The sequence below is a fragment of the Callorhinchus milii genome, unplaced genomic scaffold (genome assembly GCF_018977255.1).
Source record: "Callorhinchus milii isolate IMCB2004 unplaced genomic scaffold, IMCB_Cmil_1.0 Scaffold2, whole genome shotgun sequence".
In the NCBI taxonomy this organism is placed as follows: Eukaryota; Metazoa; Chordata; class Chondrichthyes; order Chimaeriformes; family Callorhinchidae; genus Callorhinchus; species Callorhinchus milii.
This window is the reverse complement of record NW_024704743.1, coordinates 48,671,242-48,686,096: the sequence shown is the minus strand read 5'-3', so window position 1 is coordinate 48,686,096 and position 14,855 is coordinate 48,671,242. Positions and strand designations below refer to the sequence as shown.

Here is a 14,855-nt window from a genome sequence, read left to right as displayed (position 1 = left end):
ACATCTCAAAGCGCTTCACAGAATAGACTGTAAAGTGAATTGACTGTATATTTGTCAGCGAAATGCGGCAGCCAATTGCGCACAGCAGTGTCCCACAAACAGTCATGGTTTGAAGTGACCAATTTATTATTGTTTTATTTTCTTGAGGGATTATTTTGATGTCACCAAGAGGGAGCATATAGATATTGAAGAGAAGGGGACCAAAGATAGATCACTGAGGAACGCCACATGAGATGGTGTGGCGGCTAGAGGAGAAACTGTTTGTGGAGATGAAGTGGAGACGGTGTGAGAGGTATAACCTGAATCATTCAAGGACAGAATCATGAAGGTTGAGGTGAGGCAGTGGATGAGGATAGAGTGGACAACGGTATCGAAGACAACAGAGAAATCAAGGAGGACGAGGAGGAAGAGGGAGCCTTGATCACAGATGGACACAATGTCATTTGTCACTTTGACCAGAGTCGTTTCTGTGCTGTGGGCAGCACGGAAACCTGATTGGAGGGGTTCGTGAAGGGAGTGGCTGGAGAGGAAGGAGTGAAGCTGGGAATAATGACTTGTTCCAGGACCTAGGAAAGGAAAGGGAGGTTGGAGGTAGGGCGGTAGTTGGAAAGCAGGAATAGATACAGGGAAGTTTTTTTTTGTAAGGATAAGAGTGATGACGACCGTTTTTAACAGGGTGGGAACAGTGCCAGTGGACAGAGAGAGGTTTAGGGATGGGGTCAAGGGAGCAGGTGGTCGATTTCATGCAGCTAACCGGATCACCTTTGGCTTTGGTTTCGAGGAAGTCCAGCATCACCTCACAGTTGGCATTGGAGATAAGGATGAGCGAGGCGTGAGAGGGTGGGTGAAGGAGAAGAGGAGCCTGGGGTTGTCCTTAGCCTCCAAGATTGTCTTGGAGTAGAATGACGATTTAGCAGAGGCGATGGCGGAGCAGTAAGATTTTATAAGGTCCAGCCACATTTGCCGATGGACTGCTAGGTTGGATTTAAGCCAGGTGCGTTCAGCGGCACGCGCCTCTGCCTTAAGGGAGTGGAGGTAGCTGGTGTACCATGGTGACTTTCGTGAGTATGATACAGTTCGGGAAGTGAGAGCAAGGGCATTGAGAGTGGTGGAGAGGGAGTTGTGGAGGAGCGTGACTGAGGAGGTTAGGCAATTGCAGGAATTAGCCCAAAGAGGCTGTAATTCAGATGATTCCAAGGCGGCAGCGGGGGGGGGGGGGGGGGGAGATTATTTTCCAGGAGCGGTAGGAGATGGAGGTGGGGAGAGGGATTGCGGAGTAAAGGGGGAAGTTAACTATGCACTGTAGTGTATAGTTGAAACATATTAAGCAGTCTGGTATCCTCAATGAGTTTCAGTTTATCACCTCAGTGATAAATTGTAAGAATTCTTTTAAAAAAAAGTAATCTGATGGTAAGGTGTCCTGATTAGAGGTGTTTACAAGGTTAAGTTATTTTCGACTGTATTAAACACAGATAAACAAACTAGCAAGGTCCCACTATCCATTGCATATCTCAGTCAGGGTAGCAAAGAGGACTCTAAAGCTTGCCTGAGCTAAAACTGTAAATGCAATTTAAAAGGCAAATGGGTTTCAAAGAAAGCCAGGCACGATTTCCACTAATACAACTGGACACAATGCACAACAATAAAGTCAATGCTCGCTAATATCTGTTTATATTTGAATGGTTAGTTGAATGCTAGGTTACACTAGGCCATTGCTCCATCAATCCTAGTTCATGGGAGAGTAATGGGAGAAAATCTATGTTTAAATAAAATGGATTCTCAACCCAGTCAGTGTGGCTCCATAGAATTCCCTCAATGGGTTTAGTGCTTATTTATGCATATAGATGCGTTTGGGAAACAAAAACTATTAATACTGATCAGCTGAAAGTGTTTTTTCTGAATTTAAAATTAAATTGGCAGAGTTGAGATAATTGATTCATGTTATACTTCACTTAGGAGTATTCTACATCAACATGGAAGTCAGGGTGGGAAGCATTCCACTTCCCAGCACCAACATCCTTACTCTGATGTAGCATGTAAAATGAAGTAAAGTTGCCATCACTTTCATGCAATTGAACATAATTTCATTTCAGGCCATATGACATTTTCATTGCATAATGAAAGAACATACCTCCATATGGCCCACCCATGTTTCTGCCACCAAAGTTTCCACCTTTCATTGGCCCAAAATTAGAGGAATGCTGGCTGTAGCTTCCAAAATCATTATAGTTACCACCTCCTCCAAAACTTCCTATAAAATACAAACAGTGTAACAGACCAGATGATGCAACTAAATTTGTGTTGCTTCTCTACCACCGTATCTCCCCTATCATGTAGCAAAGGTGTTCTCATGTACATGTTGTTGCTATTATTGTTTGATTCTTCCTCCCCCCTCCCCAATCCAGATATCCTACTCCAAGAGTTTCCATTGTGCTTTCAGATAAAGAAAAACGGAATAAATGGAATGTAAAGTACTGTTCTGGAATACTTATTAACCATTTTCTATTTCTTGCCAACACTGTTGTAGGAAACACCATCCCACAGCAGGGAAGAGTTGAGCTTTTACCTAGTAAGTTCAAACAGATGGACACGGGTGCTGGAACAGGCCAATATTCTCAACAAAAACGTTAGAAAGCATCAAATTAACAAATGCGCTGTTCCAATATAAGGTGCCCTTTTAAACAAGAAATTTCAGTTATACATAATTGCTTTTCTCATTTATCTGACATTTATTTTTGCAATTTTGAAAGGGCATTTGCAAAGTACTTACCACTATAATTGGCACCTCCTCCATAGCCTCCACCATAGCCACCACCACCATGGCTGCCATATCCTCCACCTCCAAATCCACTCCTTCCGCCTCCAAATCCATGTCCTCCACCAAAGTTACTACCTAGAAGAAACAATGATTGAATGCATTCATCCTTGAACGGGATATGGCAATATGCACTTCCCATATACTGTGTTCCATTATCCAGCTATCTAGTTTCCTCTCATTTCAATTATTTTGTCAGTCTGGCTGGTTCTTACCACTCTCTCATCCGAGTCAGAAGGCTGTGGATTGAAGCCCCACATTAGGATGTTGAACGTGCATAATTCAGGCTGACACTCCATTGCAGTATGAGGTGCTGGGACAAACTGAGGCCCCAGTTACCAGTACAGGACATTACAGATTCCATTGGACCATTTGAGAAGGAATTTTCTCCTGGTGCCCTGGTCAACAATCTCCCAGTTAAGATGGGTAATTCACTTCATGGCTGTTTGTGGGATATTCTGTGTGCAAATTAGCTGCCAAGTTTACCTACACTTTGTACTAAATTCTGAGAAGCCTTTTGAGGCATTCTCCTGATGTGAAAGGCACTATATCAAATGCAATTGTTTTTCACAAAGAAGCCTTTTCTCTTCTCGCTTGTTCCTTCTTCACTTCAATGACCTCCTCCATTATTGCATTTATCAGCATTCTTTGATCTCACAGTAAATGCAATTTTCGATCTTAGAAAAACAAGCATTACTGTGGTCTTCATGGAGCAATAATTTTGTTTCATTAAATTGCTCATTTTTTTCACAACCTTCGCAAATCAAACCTTAACACCTTTTAAGTTTAATAGTTCCATTCCTTATTCTTTGTACATTAATATTCTGCCTTTTCCTCAAACCTTAATTGGACATGGTACAGACATGAGACGCTTTCCTCTGCAGAAAGATGGGGATTGAGTGGGTACATTGAGGCACACAAAATATTAAGTGCAATAGATAGAACAAACCCAGTGTATTAAATATTATAAAGATTAAATCACAAAGGATAACGGGTATCATTTAAAAACAATTTCAGTGCTTGTTCGCAAGAAGGTTTTCAAAAAGAGAATGGATACTATGAGTGAGTAAAAGATGAACTTATAAGATGCGTTCCCTACAACTTTCCTTTTTTTTACACCTATTACAATAAGTTCTAAGGATACCAATCGTCTCCCCTCCCCACACAAACTCCCCAATTCTGACCTATATAGTTTAAAATGTTAACTTACCACCTCCACCATAACCATTGTACCCAGGGCTATCTCCAAAACCACGGCTACTTCCAAATCCATCTGTGGTAGAACAATATTCATTTAAACAGTAGCTTCAAATAAAAATTAAAAATAACCATATTTTCCAAAGTTCTTACTGTGTCCTCCAAAGTTGCCTCCGCGTCCCATACCAAAACTGTTACTTCTACGCGAATCTCCTCCATATCCACCACCTGCTATCAAGGACATTGTATTACTTTCACACGTGAATACATTTTACCAGTTAAAATAGGACTTTTGACAAAACTCCATTATTTGCTAAGCTCTTTGAAACAATTTCCAAATAGTCAGTAGGAATCCTCCAAATTATGAGCTCAGTTAAAGTATGACCACAACTGCAGCTTTTGCAATTTTGAATAAGCAAGCAATAACTACTTGCTCAGCATACACACCTCCTCTTCCAGACCTGGAACTTTGTGCATCCATCATTTCCTGACGGGACAGAGCTTTCCGTACTTCTGCATTGTGTCCATTAACATAATGATATTTTTGAACTGGAAGAAAGGTTTACATCTATGAACAAGTTATAAAGTGCAATATACCTGCATTAATCTACACTTTTTGCAACTGCTCAGGTGTTTTATTGAATACAAACAACATCCTGTCTATCTATGACCAGGGCTCCCTTTGTCTCCTCAACCTCTCTGCTGCCTTCGATACAGTGGACCACACTGTCTCCAATTTGTCTCTGCCAACGGTTTCTCTTCCAGCCCCCGCACAGTTTTCTGCAGTGTTACTCAGGGCTCTGTCCTCGGTCCCCTCCTCTTCAACCTCTACATACTCCACCTTGGTGGCATCATCCGCAGACATGGGGTCAACATCCACATGTACGCGGATGACACCCAACTCTATCTCTCAGCCTCCACCCTCGATTCCAGGACAACTGACCTCCTGACAGACATCAAGTCCTGGACGAGAACCGACTTTCTACAGCTGAATATCAACAAGACCGAGGCCATCCTGATTGGTTTGCACCACGGTCAGGAAACTGGTTGTCTTGTTCGACCCTCAACTGTCCTTTCTCCCCCATATCCGTGCCACGACCCACTCTGCCTTCCCCCACCTCGGCAACATTGCCCGACTCTGCCACTGCCTCAACCCTCAGGCCACAGAAACCCTCATACATGCATTCGTCACCTCAAGGCTAGCATATGGAAACTCACTCCTTGTCAGCCTCCCCAACTCTTCCTTCCACAAGCTGCAGATCGTCCAGAACTCTGCAGCTCGTGTCCTCTCCCACACCAGGCTCCGTGATCCCATCATCCTCACCCTTGTCCGGCTCTACTGGCTCCCCATTCTTCAGAGGACAGAATTCAAAATCCTAGTCCTCACTTTCAAGGCCCTCCACGGCCTTGCCCCCTCCTGCTCTCAACACCCTATCAACCCGTTCGCTCCTTCCATTCAGCAGGCTTCAATCTGCTCCATGTCTCCCGCCCGATCTACCATCGCCAACTGGGCTTTCAGCCTCTCTGCCGCCACCCTTTGGAACTCCAGCCCGCAATCCTTTCGCCTTGCTCTCTCCCTTGCCTCCTTCAAGGCACAATTCAAGACCCTCCCTTTCAACCGTGCCTTTGGCTGCCCTCCTACCTCTCTGCCCTCCCTCATCCCAACCCTGCCCCCCACCCCACGCCCGGATCCTGATCCCCAACTGTTCAGCGCCTTGGGAAGTCCTCCCTACGTGAAAGGCGCTTTACAAATGTAATTTTGTTGTTGTTATGGTTGTTTTACTGGATTGTTAACACTGCAATATGGGTACAAAATTAGTTTTAAATAGTATGCAAGGCACTCCCACATTGTGAACCCAAGTTTAAACAATATCAACTATCATTTGATTTTGGTTGCCCACCATGGTTGATAAACACGGTTTTGATCGGAATAGAGTAGGCCGTACAATTTCATAACTTGTTTAAAAAGCTTTTGTAAGAAATCTTGACAATATGAAGCAGCAATATAATACTACATAAGAACATAAGAAATGCTAGACGAAAAAAGACCAAGGTCCATCTAGTTCACCCTCCACCTTCCTGGCAGTCGCATGCACCTATGTCCCAAACAACCTATGTACTATATCCCATGTTATTTCCTAAAAGTAACATTATTGTTAATAGTTTATTAATTTAATAAACTATTAATAATAATGTTAAGTTATTAAGTTTATTCATTAATTTATATTATTAGTTTATTCATTTCTAATAATTAATGAACATTATTTTTAGCAATGATCCGAAAGAATGAAATGCAAGCACCTTGGGATTAAGTATCTACCAAGAAGCGATCTGTTGTTTTACAGCTGTCAAGCATTCACTTTAGCTTGAATGGACAATGTGTTTTAATACTACTCTCATGACATATTTAGGGTCAAGTATTTAACAAAATTTGCAGTGATTTTTCCTCAGAATGACTTTTCCATTTAAAAAAGGAAATGTACTTAAAAGGCCTGAGCGAGCGGAACCCTTTTTGCTTAAAGTACTACTTTTAATACAATTTTAAAAAATGTACTGAGGAATCTTCACATTTAGCAAAACAAAATTGTCACGTCCATAGTTGCTGATCATTTCAATGACCTGGGTGGATGCTCTGGACCAGTTTGGGACAGGCACTGAACCTAACCATTAAAATGGCGACTTGTAGGTCATCGGTTTGCCTGCCACTTCCCTTTTTACGAAGTAAACCGGTGGCCCGGTGACCTGGATGCTGGCCATTTTTTTCTTTCAGAGTGGAACAGGTTGCACACATATACAGTAAATTCCTTGCCTGGCTGGCATACTATGGTTCCCAAACACTGTGTTTTGACAGGGCTGCATAGCATATGCATATTTTCCCCTTAATTATAGCTTCAAAAACAAAGTACTTTCACTGGATTCTTTCCATTTGAGTACATTCGCACAAGTTACTTACGGACTACTTTGTCCACCGGATCATGATCGTCAAAAGTGACGAATGCAAAACCCCTCTTTTTTCCACTCTGTCGGTCTGTTATTACTTCAATAGTCTCAATGTTTCCAAAGGTTTGAAAATACTCTCTTAGATGATGTTCATCTGTGTCATCTTTGATCCCACCAACAAATAGCTTCTTCACAGTCAGATGAGCACCTGGTTTCCCAGATTCCTGCAACCATGCAAAAATTCATTCTCTAAATGAACTTGAACCAAAAATATTCTTTCCATTATAAAATATACAAATTGAACTAAGCATAACCACCCTTTCGTAATTTAAATCCCTTGATAAGGTCTTCTCAATATACCTCACCCTGAGGAAAAAAGCTCGAGTAAGCCTAGTTTTTCTTTACTTTACTTTCTTTCTCATTCCTGGTAATATTTTAGTAATCTACATTAGACTCTCCATTTCTACATCCGCCTCCTAGTAGTACCATGACCAGAACTGTACAAGATACTCCAAACCTGGTCTAAACAAGGTTTTATGTAAATCTGACATTAATTTCTTACATTTGTACTCTATTCCTGTGGATATAATGCCCTTGACTATTTGCATTATTTATCGCTTTGTCCATCTGTTGCTACCTTTAAGACTCTTGTGAATCTGAAACCCCACATCTCTTTGCTCCTCTTGGGGTATAGACCGCTTCTTCATTCCTCCTACCAGTTATTCACTTTACACTTCTCTGTATTAAAATTCATTGTCATCCCTCTGCTCATCCAACTAGTCGTATGATATCTTCTTTTTGAGGACATCTTCATCATTTACCAAACCTGCAAACTGTCATCTGCAAATTGACACCATGCCAACTATATGTGTATCTAAATAATTTATGTACATGGTAAACAGTAGTGATCTTAAGACAGATCCCTGTGAGACACTGCTTTACACCTTTTGCAAGTCTGAGAATCTGACCTTTACTCCAACTCTGTTTTCTGTTTTTTAGCCATCTTTCAATTCATTCTGCTGCAAAAAGTCATGTCCTTTACAGTATATTCTATTCAGTACTTTGATAGGTCCTCCTGACGTGAAAGGCACCGTCTCAAATGCAAGGATTATTTCTAGCACTTCTATGCGGCGCCTTGGGACATCCTCTCGACGTGAAAGGCGCTATACAAATGTAATCTTGTTGTTGTTGTTGTTGGAAAGCTAGGAATCTGTATACCACATCCACCATTTCCCGTTACTTTGTCTGTTACCTCTTAAAAAAAGGCATAAGATTGCTCAAGCATGACCATTCTCTCACGATTCCTTAATTCCTCAAAAAACTTAATTTTACTCCCCATCAAGATATTTAATTATTTTATCCTTCATTCTCGACTGTAATACTTTGCCCACTACAGATGTTAAGATAACTAGCCTATAACTACCTGAATTAACTCTAGCTCCCTTTTTAAAAATTGAAGAGTGGGATTTTTGTACACCGCTAAATGAATGAAAGACCCATCAAATGGCAAGCCATTTAACATTTTTGCTCATCAGTTCAACTCTACATGCAAATATATAATGGCAGTGCATAAAATTTAGAAATAAATGTTCATAATCCAGCCCCACCAGACAATAATACCTGAGGGTATGCAAACTACTCCAAGTAAGTGCTCTACAGATTAACATTGTACCTACCTTCCACATTTACTGGCCTATAAGACTGCATTAAAACAGACCAAAACTTTCCGTGGTACCTAGGAAGCTACTCAAGATATATTACCTAATTTACCTAGAATACTGTTTAAAAAGAAACCGGAATGGTGAATATAGTATTCAGATCTTGCATTTAGAAAGCTACAACCCGAGTGGAAGATGCATAAAACAGCAATGGTTTGGCACTACTGAAATACTGTAAAAGCCATTTTATGACTGCCAGATTTGTTTTCGAAACAAGGTAAGATATGTCATTAATTCAGTGCATAGAAATAAGTCATACCAGGACACAATCATGTGAAATCTTAGTTTTTGACAAAATAGGTTAAAAATTATTCCTTTCTAGGGAAGTAAGCTATCGATTGAAATCCTGAATTGGAGGTTTGTCCAGATATTGAGAAATAATTTGGTCACTCAATTCACGACTGTTTGCGGGACACTGCTGTGCGCAATTGGCTATCCATTTTGCCCACAAAATATACAGTCAATTCACTTTTCAGAATATTCTATGATACGCTTTAAGACATCTCAGAGACATGATAAGGCCCTATATCAAATGCAAGGATTATTATTATTATTATTTTTACCAGACATATAGCAATCTCTAGTCAACTGCTTTATTCTTCACAAAAGGAGCAGTAAGATTTTAAAAATCATCCAAATTTGTGGTCTCAAATGTAGTTGTTACAAATCGTGGAAACTAGGTGGACTTAGGTAGATTTTACTTTTAAGTTCAACATTCTTACGAAGTGAATTTTGAAAGATCCAAGTTCTAGATGTTTTTTAAGTGGCAGATGCAAGAGTGAATTGGGAAAGAAGTAACTGAATTGAATGCATTCCTTGTAATTAATTAAAACGGTAAAGCAAGAGATTCGAGTATCTGTTCAAAAACGTAAATTGACTGAAGTTGCTGCAAGTACCAGTCCAGAGGTAAGCTAAATTGCCTTCCTCAGAACTATAGACATTCTGTTTACTCTACTGCACAAACATGATTTATTGCTTCTTTATGCATAACCAAGATATAGCCTTAAAAATACATGGTTATTATATTTCTTATATCACTGTCAAGTGATATTTTGAATACAGTATCAAACTCAAGAATCGCAATCTGATAAATTAAATTGAACAAGTATCAAACCAATCTTGATCAGCAATTATATGTACTTGCTTGCTACGTTATGAAGAACCAGCAGAGCAAACTCACCTCTCCTTTGTCTGCAGCCCTCTACTTGTAGATTACATTTAAAAATGAGGCTCTATTCTACACCAATCAAACTGTGAAGCTTCCCTTAGTTGTAAACTTACCTCTCTTGCAACTGCTCGCTTGGGCTCAACAACACGGCCATCAATCTTATGAGGTCTAGCAGCCATTGCATCATCAACTTCTTCAGCAGATGAGAAGGTGACAAACCCAAACCCTCTTGATCGTTTGGATGATGGATCCCTCATAACCTGTGAAAATTATTACATGTAATCTGATGTTGTACACATATTATAATATGAATATAGCAAAAATATTTGCCATATGAGTACATATGAACAATAATATGCACAAAAATTCTGAATGGTAGTCTTCACTTAGTTAAATTGTACATTAACTAGTTTTATCTTGCAACATTTTGCATCTGTTAAGAGTGGACCATCAGCCCAGACTGGCACGCATCTATGTGACCATCCCAAGAACATTGGGATTATGGCTTTATTGATTTAGGAAAAAATACATTTTGTTCAAAGATTTATGTCATTTCACATTATTTCACAAAGAACACCCACCTTGTTTTGAAGACAACTGCAAGGTGAAAATTGCAAGGTGTGATGTGACAGTCAGATTATTGACAAATGAGATGTGCAGACATAACTGACTCTCGATTCTGGTACAATTGTTGGGACACAGAAAGTGGAATTTCAGTGTTGATTAGCAGGACACCTGCCATCCTCTTGGTGTGGAGGCAAGCAGGGGCTCCTTGGAGCTGAACTGGCTCGAACGGAATCAAGCCAACCCTATGTGGCGGTCTCGGTAGTCAGGTTCCTGAGCCTGGCAGGTCTGCAGTATTCCAGGACACTGCTGATGACAGCACAGCCAGCCTGGCTCATCGGCAGGACTTGGAAGTGCAGACTAGTCACTGAGGGCAGGGAATGCTAGGTAAACAGAGGCGTGTGGAGTAAGGAAACTTGCCCAACATTTCAGCTTGCCGGGAATCGAACCTAGGTCCTTTCGCTTGCGAGGCAAGTGCTCTAACCACTAAACTACAGGACTCCACCTTAGCCCATTGTCCTTCTTTGCAGACCACATTAACTCATTTATTTATAATTATATTATTCCTTACATTTGATACAGCGCCCCACCACATCCTTCAGACGTCTCAAAGTGCTTCACAGAATACACTGCAAAGTGAACCTGCATGCCCCGCAGGCGAAACATTTACATCCCAACGTAACAATTACTAAAGTTTCTGAAATGTAATAATTAATTCTGAATGTATTTTCCCTGAATATAGTGGTTTGTCATGTATATATCTACAGCAAATGTTACAATTTTAATCACCTCATAATTTATATCTTAAAAGAATGAATTTATATATCTCAAATGTCTCATGCAAAAAAACTTACTACACAGTCTGTCAGCTTTCCCCATTGCTCAAAGTATTTTTTCAGAGTCTCTTCTGTTGTATCAAAGCTGAGACCACCTATGAACAGTTTGCGAAATTGTTCTTTGTCACGATTCTAGAGAGGGAAGAGAGAAGTTTAGGGTTTTTATATATTAGCAAAACAAAGGAAACCTAGGTATAACTTTTATGTTTATAAAGGACTTCAGTAAAACCTGAATTAAGATTTGGCTTCACAAAATTGAAATGCACTTAACATATAATTCTCACTGCACAATATATACGTCAAACTCCTTCAAGATGGAGGGGCCATGAGAATAACTAGAATTTTTTTTACGGGGTCAGAAAAACAAGGATACTACTACATCCAAAATGGTGACAAGATTTTTGTAAATTTCTATGGTTAATTAGGATAATTAACGTAACAGATTTTACATAACTTGCATTTTATAGCACCTAAATGTTGAAATAATGAAAAGCATTTCAGTCATTTATGTTATAGTAGTGAGTGACACATACAGGCAAATGCAGCAGCCATTTTGCACACAGCAAAATGACCAATTAAGCATTTTCAATGCAGATCTGAATTTATAATCCACCCAGATTTCAAGAACATCTCTATACTGGCTGCACATTGAAAATAGTTTTTTCTTTTAAAAAAAAATCGATTTTTGTTTACTTGTTACACTTACATAGATGGATGTCAGCAAAGAATAATGTAAACGTCCATTTTGGGCATTCACCTTCAGTATCAAATTCTCTCAAGTCAGATATAGTAAACCAAGTGATTGTAAAAATGTTTATTCATTTCCTACATCGTAACTCCCAAAGCACCAGTGCGATTCCCCTTTCCAACTTCTCATAGCACCCATCTTTGAGTCGGTTGAAGATGTTTGTTTATATACTGAGTTTGGACAACTACAAATTTAAAGCTGGAAGCTTTGAACAGTAAAATGCTACTGGCTAACAGATATGCTTCTCCTGAGCGCATAGTTCACCCAGAAAATGTTCAAATTGTATAGAAAGCTTCACACTGGTACAATGGTGCATGCATTGAGTCCAAAACATGATTAGTTTACCTCAACTTGAGCACGAGTTATAATTTTGTATTCTATTGTTTACCTTTTTAAAAAAACTCTAGTCACCTCCCATTTTAACCATTGAGCCAATGATGTGAACCTGAAGACTGATTTAGTTTGAATCAAATAATTTAAAGAAACGTTGATGGGACTGAATTCCATTAAGCACCAAGATAATAATAATCCTTGCATTTGACATAAAGCTTTATCACATCGTTGAGATGACTCAAAGCGCTTCACAGAATATACTGTAAAGTGAACTGACTATATTTTGTGGGCGAAATGCAGCAGCCAATTGCGCACAGCAGTGTCCCACAAACAGTCAATGGACCAAATTATTATTATTATTTATTTATTGAAGGGAATATTACCCCCAGAAAGCAATCCGCCAATATCAGCCAACAACCAGGTTCCTACTTGCTGCTAGGTAGACAGTGGCATGCGGTCTAATTAATAAATAAATGATAATTATTAATTATTGTGAATGAGATAATCCACACAAGTACAGCTGCAGTCGCACAACTTGAGCATGATAGTGACTTCTGTTGCGTTTAGGTTTTTAACTCAACAACAACTTGCGTTTGTATTGCCTTTCACATCCCAGAGCACTAAATCAGCAGTTAGATGGGAGAAGGCATGATCTATGCATGTCATCTTTAATAAATATCAAATGAAAAATAACTAAAGATCTACAAAACTTTATAAAATGAACAGCATGGGAAACCTGTAGCTTAGTGGCTACAGCACTCGACTCGCAAGCAAGAACTGGAGTTCAATTCCCAAGCAGGGTGAAACGTTGGGCAAGTTTCACATTTGGGTGCTCTTACATGGCAGTAAGTAGGAATCCAGTTGTTAGTTGATTGGTGGTTTGCTTTTACGAGGGGTTATAATCACTTAAAAATAAAAATAATTGGCCACACAATCCATGAGTTTGTGGGACATTGCTGTGTGCAATTGGCTTCCGTGTTTCACCCACAAAATAGTCAATTCACTATACAGTATATTCTGTGAAGTGCTTTGAGAGGTCTTGAAGACATGATAAGGCGCTACACCAAACGCAAGTATTATTATGGAAACCGGCCACTAGGCCCAACCAGTGTTTAAACTGCACCAGAAAAAATGAAATGCCTCGGCTAGATTAGGAGAGCGCATTAAACTTAATTATTACCGAAATATTTACACTCCTTCAGACACCTACACGTTTTGGAGAAGTGATTCCCTTCCAAGCATTTCAAAAGGTAATTAAAACAGTCACACACAGATAACGGTCTCCCAGTAAAGAGGTGGCCGTCTCCTCGTGAATGAAGTGACGGGATAAAGAAAGACTCAACAAGGGGACCAGTTTATTCGTCAACTTTTTGGAGGCATGTAAAGACCGTATAAAGGCGACAGGCGTGTGCATACGTGGCAAGATGTGCATGTGGGAGGGTGAGCCCTTCACATGAAAACGCATAACCCTTAAAAAAAAACAAGTTCCAGTCACGATTTCGAGGTACTGACGGCGCCAACTTAATCTTTATCCGGTTTATTTTTCAAACTGAAGCGCATTTTTGCATTAACATCAACTTGTTTCCTCTCACACACTCTCTCTCTCTCCCCCCCCCCCCCCCCAACATACCCAGACCAATCTCCTTTCCCCTTACCTCCATCCCGTTGAAATAAAAAACTTTTGTTTAAAAACTAAATCAACCAACTTTCCCGCTTCGACAAGTATTAAAATAATCTGACTTATATATTTTTTTATATTTAAAAAGGAGTCAATCTTTCTGGCGGATCACACACGGACGCTGTTGGAAAGGACGCCGGCCGTCACTCAGCTTCTTCCAGAACCTTCTGCGGAGCCACAAAATGGCGGCCGGAGCACCACGTGACCCTCGCTCGCCGGCGGGAACAATGTTGTCAGATTGGGCGGATTCACTGCCAATCGGGCGGGTTGTTATTGTTGTAGTACTGAGCATAAAAACGGCTTTGGGCGGTTGCCTAATTTTTGAAATGTTTTTTCCCCCCCTTCGAAGACTTTTTTTTCTTTAGTTTTAAAAGCATTGACGCAAGTCAATGGAGGCAACGCATAGTAAGGGCTACTTTGGGACTAGTATTGGTTGACTTTGGGCTTCAAACGTAAATTAATTTCTGGCCGCCCTGGGCGAGAAACTAAGCTACTCCAGAGAAGAGAGAATTTCGTCAAACTCAACAGGAGTTTGAGTGAAAATAAATAATTCAGTGAGCGCGGTTTCTTTCGAATAATAAAAAAACAATTATTTCATTCGTGTTCGAATCGTGCGACGTTAAACTCACGATGTGTTTTTTTTGACGGAAAAAGCCGAAGCGATTTCGGCTTTCGGTGAAACTGTACGTCAGCATATTCCCCTTCCTCACAAATAGCAGTTGCCGTCGTTATCGGCTCGGGTATCGTTTTTTTTAAAAGAAAGCGAATAACGGAAATTTTTTTTTAAAAAAAATGTCAAGCGTTTTCCCTCTTTGTGCGGCGCGTGTTTGCTTTAAAACCGCAGAGGGGGAAGAGTCG

The 14,855-nt window shown here is 40.1% G+C and overlaps 1 protein-coding gene across 5 annotated transcripts in view; it reads right to left on the bottom strand.

Annotated features, from left to right (window-relative positions):
• Positions 1-14,832, bottom strand: part of LOC103183177 (heterogeneous nuclear ribonucleoproteins A2/B1) — a 28,060-nt gene extending 13,228 nt beyond the window's left edge. Inside the window, exons 1-9 of one of the 5 annotated variants that reach the window (XM_007900510.2) lie at positions 14,627-14,832; positions 11,257-11,370; positions 9,952-10,098; positions 6,966-7,176; positions 4,460-4,561; positions 4,166-4,243; positions 4,026-4,088; positions 2,771-2,893; positions 2,132-2,251 (exon numbers count right to left, since the gene is read on the bottom strand). In XM_007900510.2, the coding sequence (XP_007898701.1) occupies positions 2,132-2,251; positions 2,771-2,893; positions 4,026-4,088; positions 4,166-4,243; positions 4,460-4,561; positions 6,966-7,176; positions 9,952-10,098; positions 11,257-11,370; positions 14,627-14,692 (1,024 nt within the window). In that variant the 5' untranslated portion in view covers positions 14,693-14,832. Of the gene's footprint in view, positions 1-2,131; positions 2,252-2,770; positions 2,894-4,025; positions 4,089-4,165; positions 4,244-4,459; positions 4,562-6,965; positions 7,177-9,951; positions 10,099-11,256; positions 11,371-13,974; positions 14,193-14,626 lie in introns of those variants that run through there. The other 4 variants (XM_042346838.1, XM_042346839.1, XM_042346840.1 and 1 more) reach the window with 4 other exon arrangements.
• Positions 14,833-14,855: the final 23 nt, after the last annotated feature.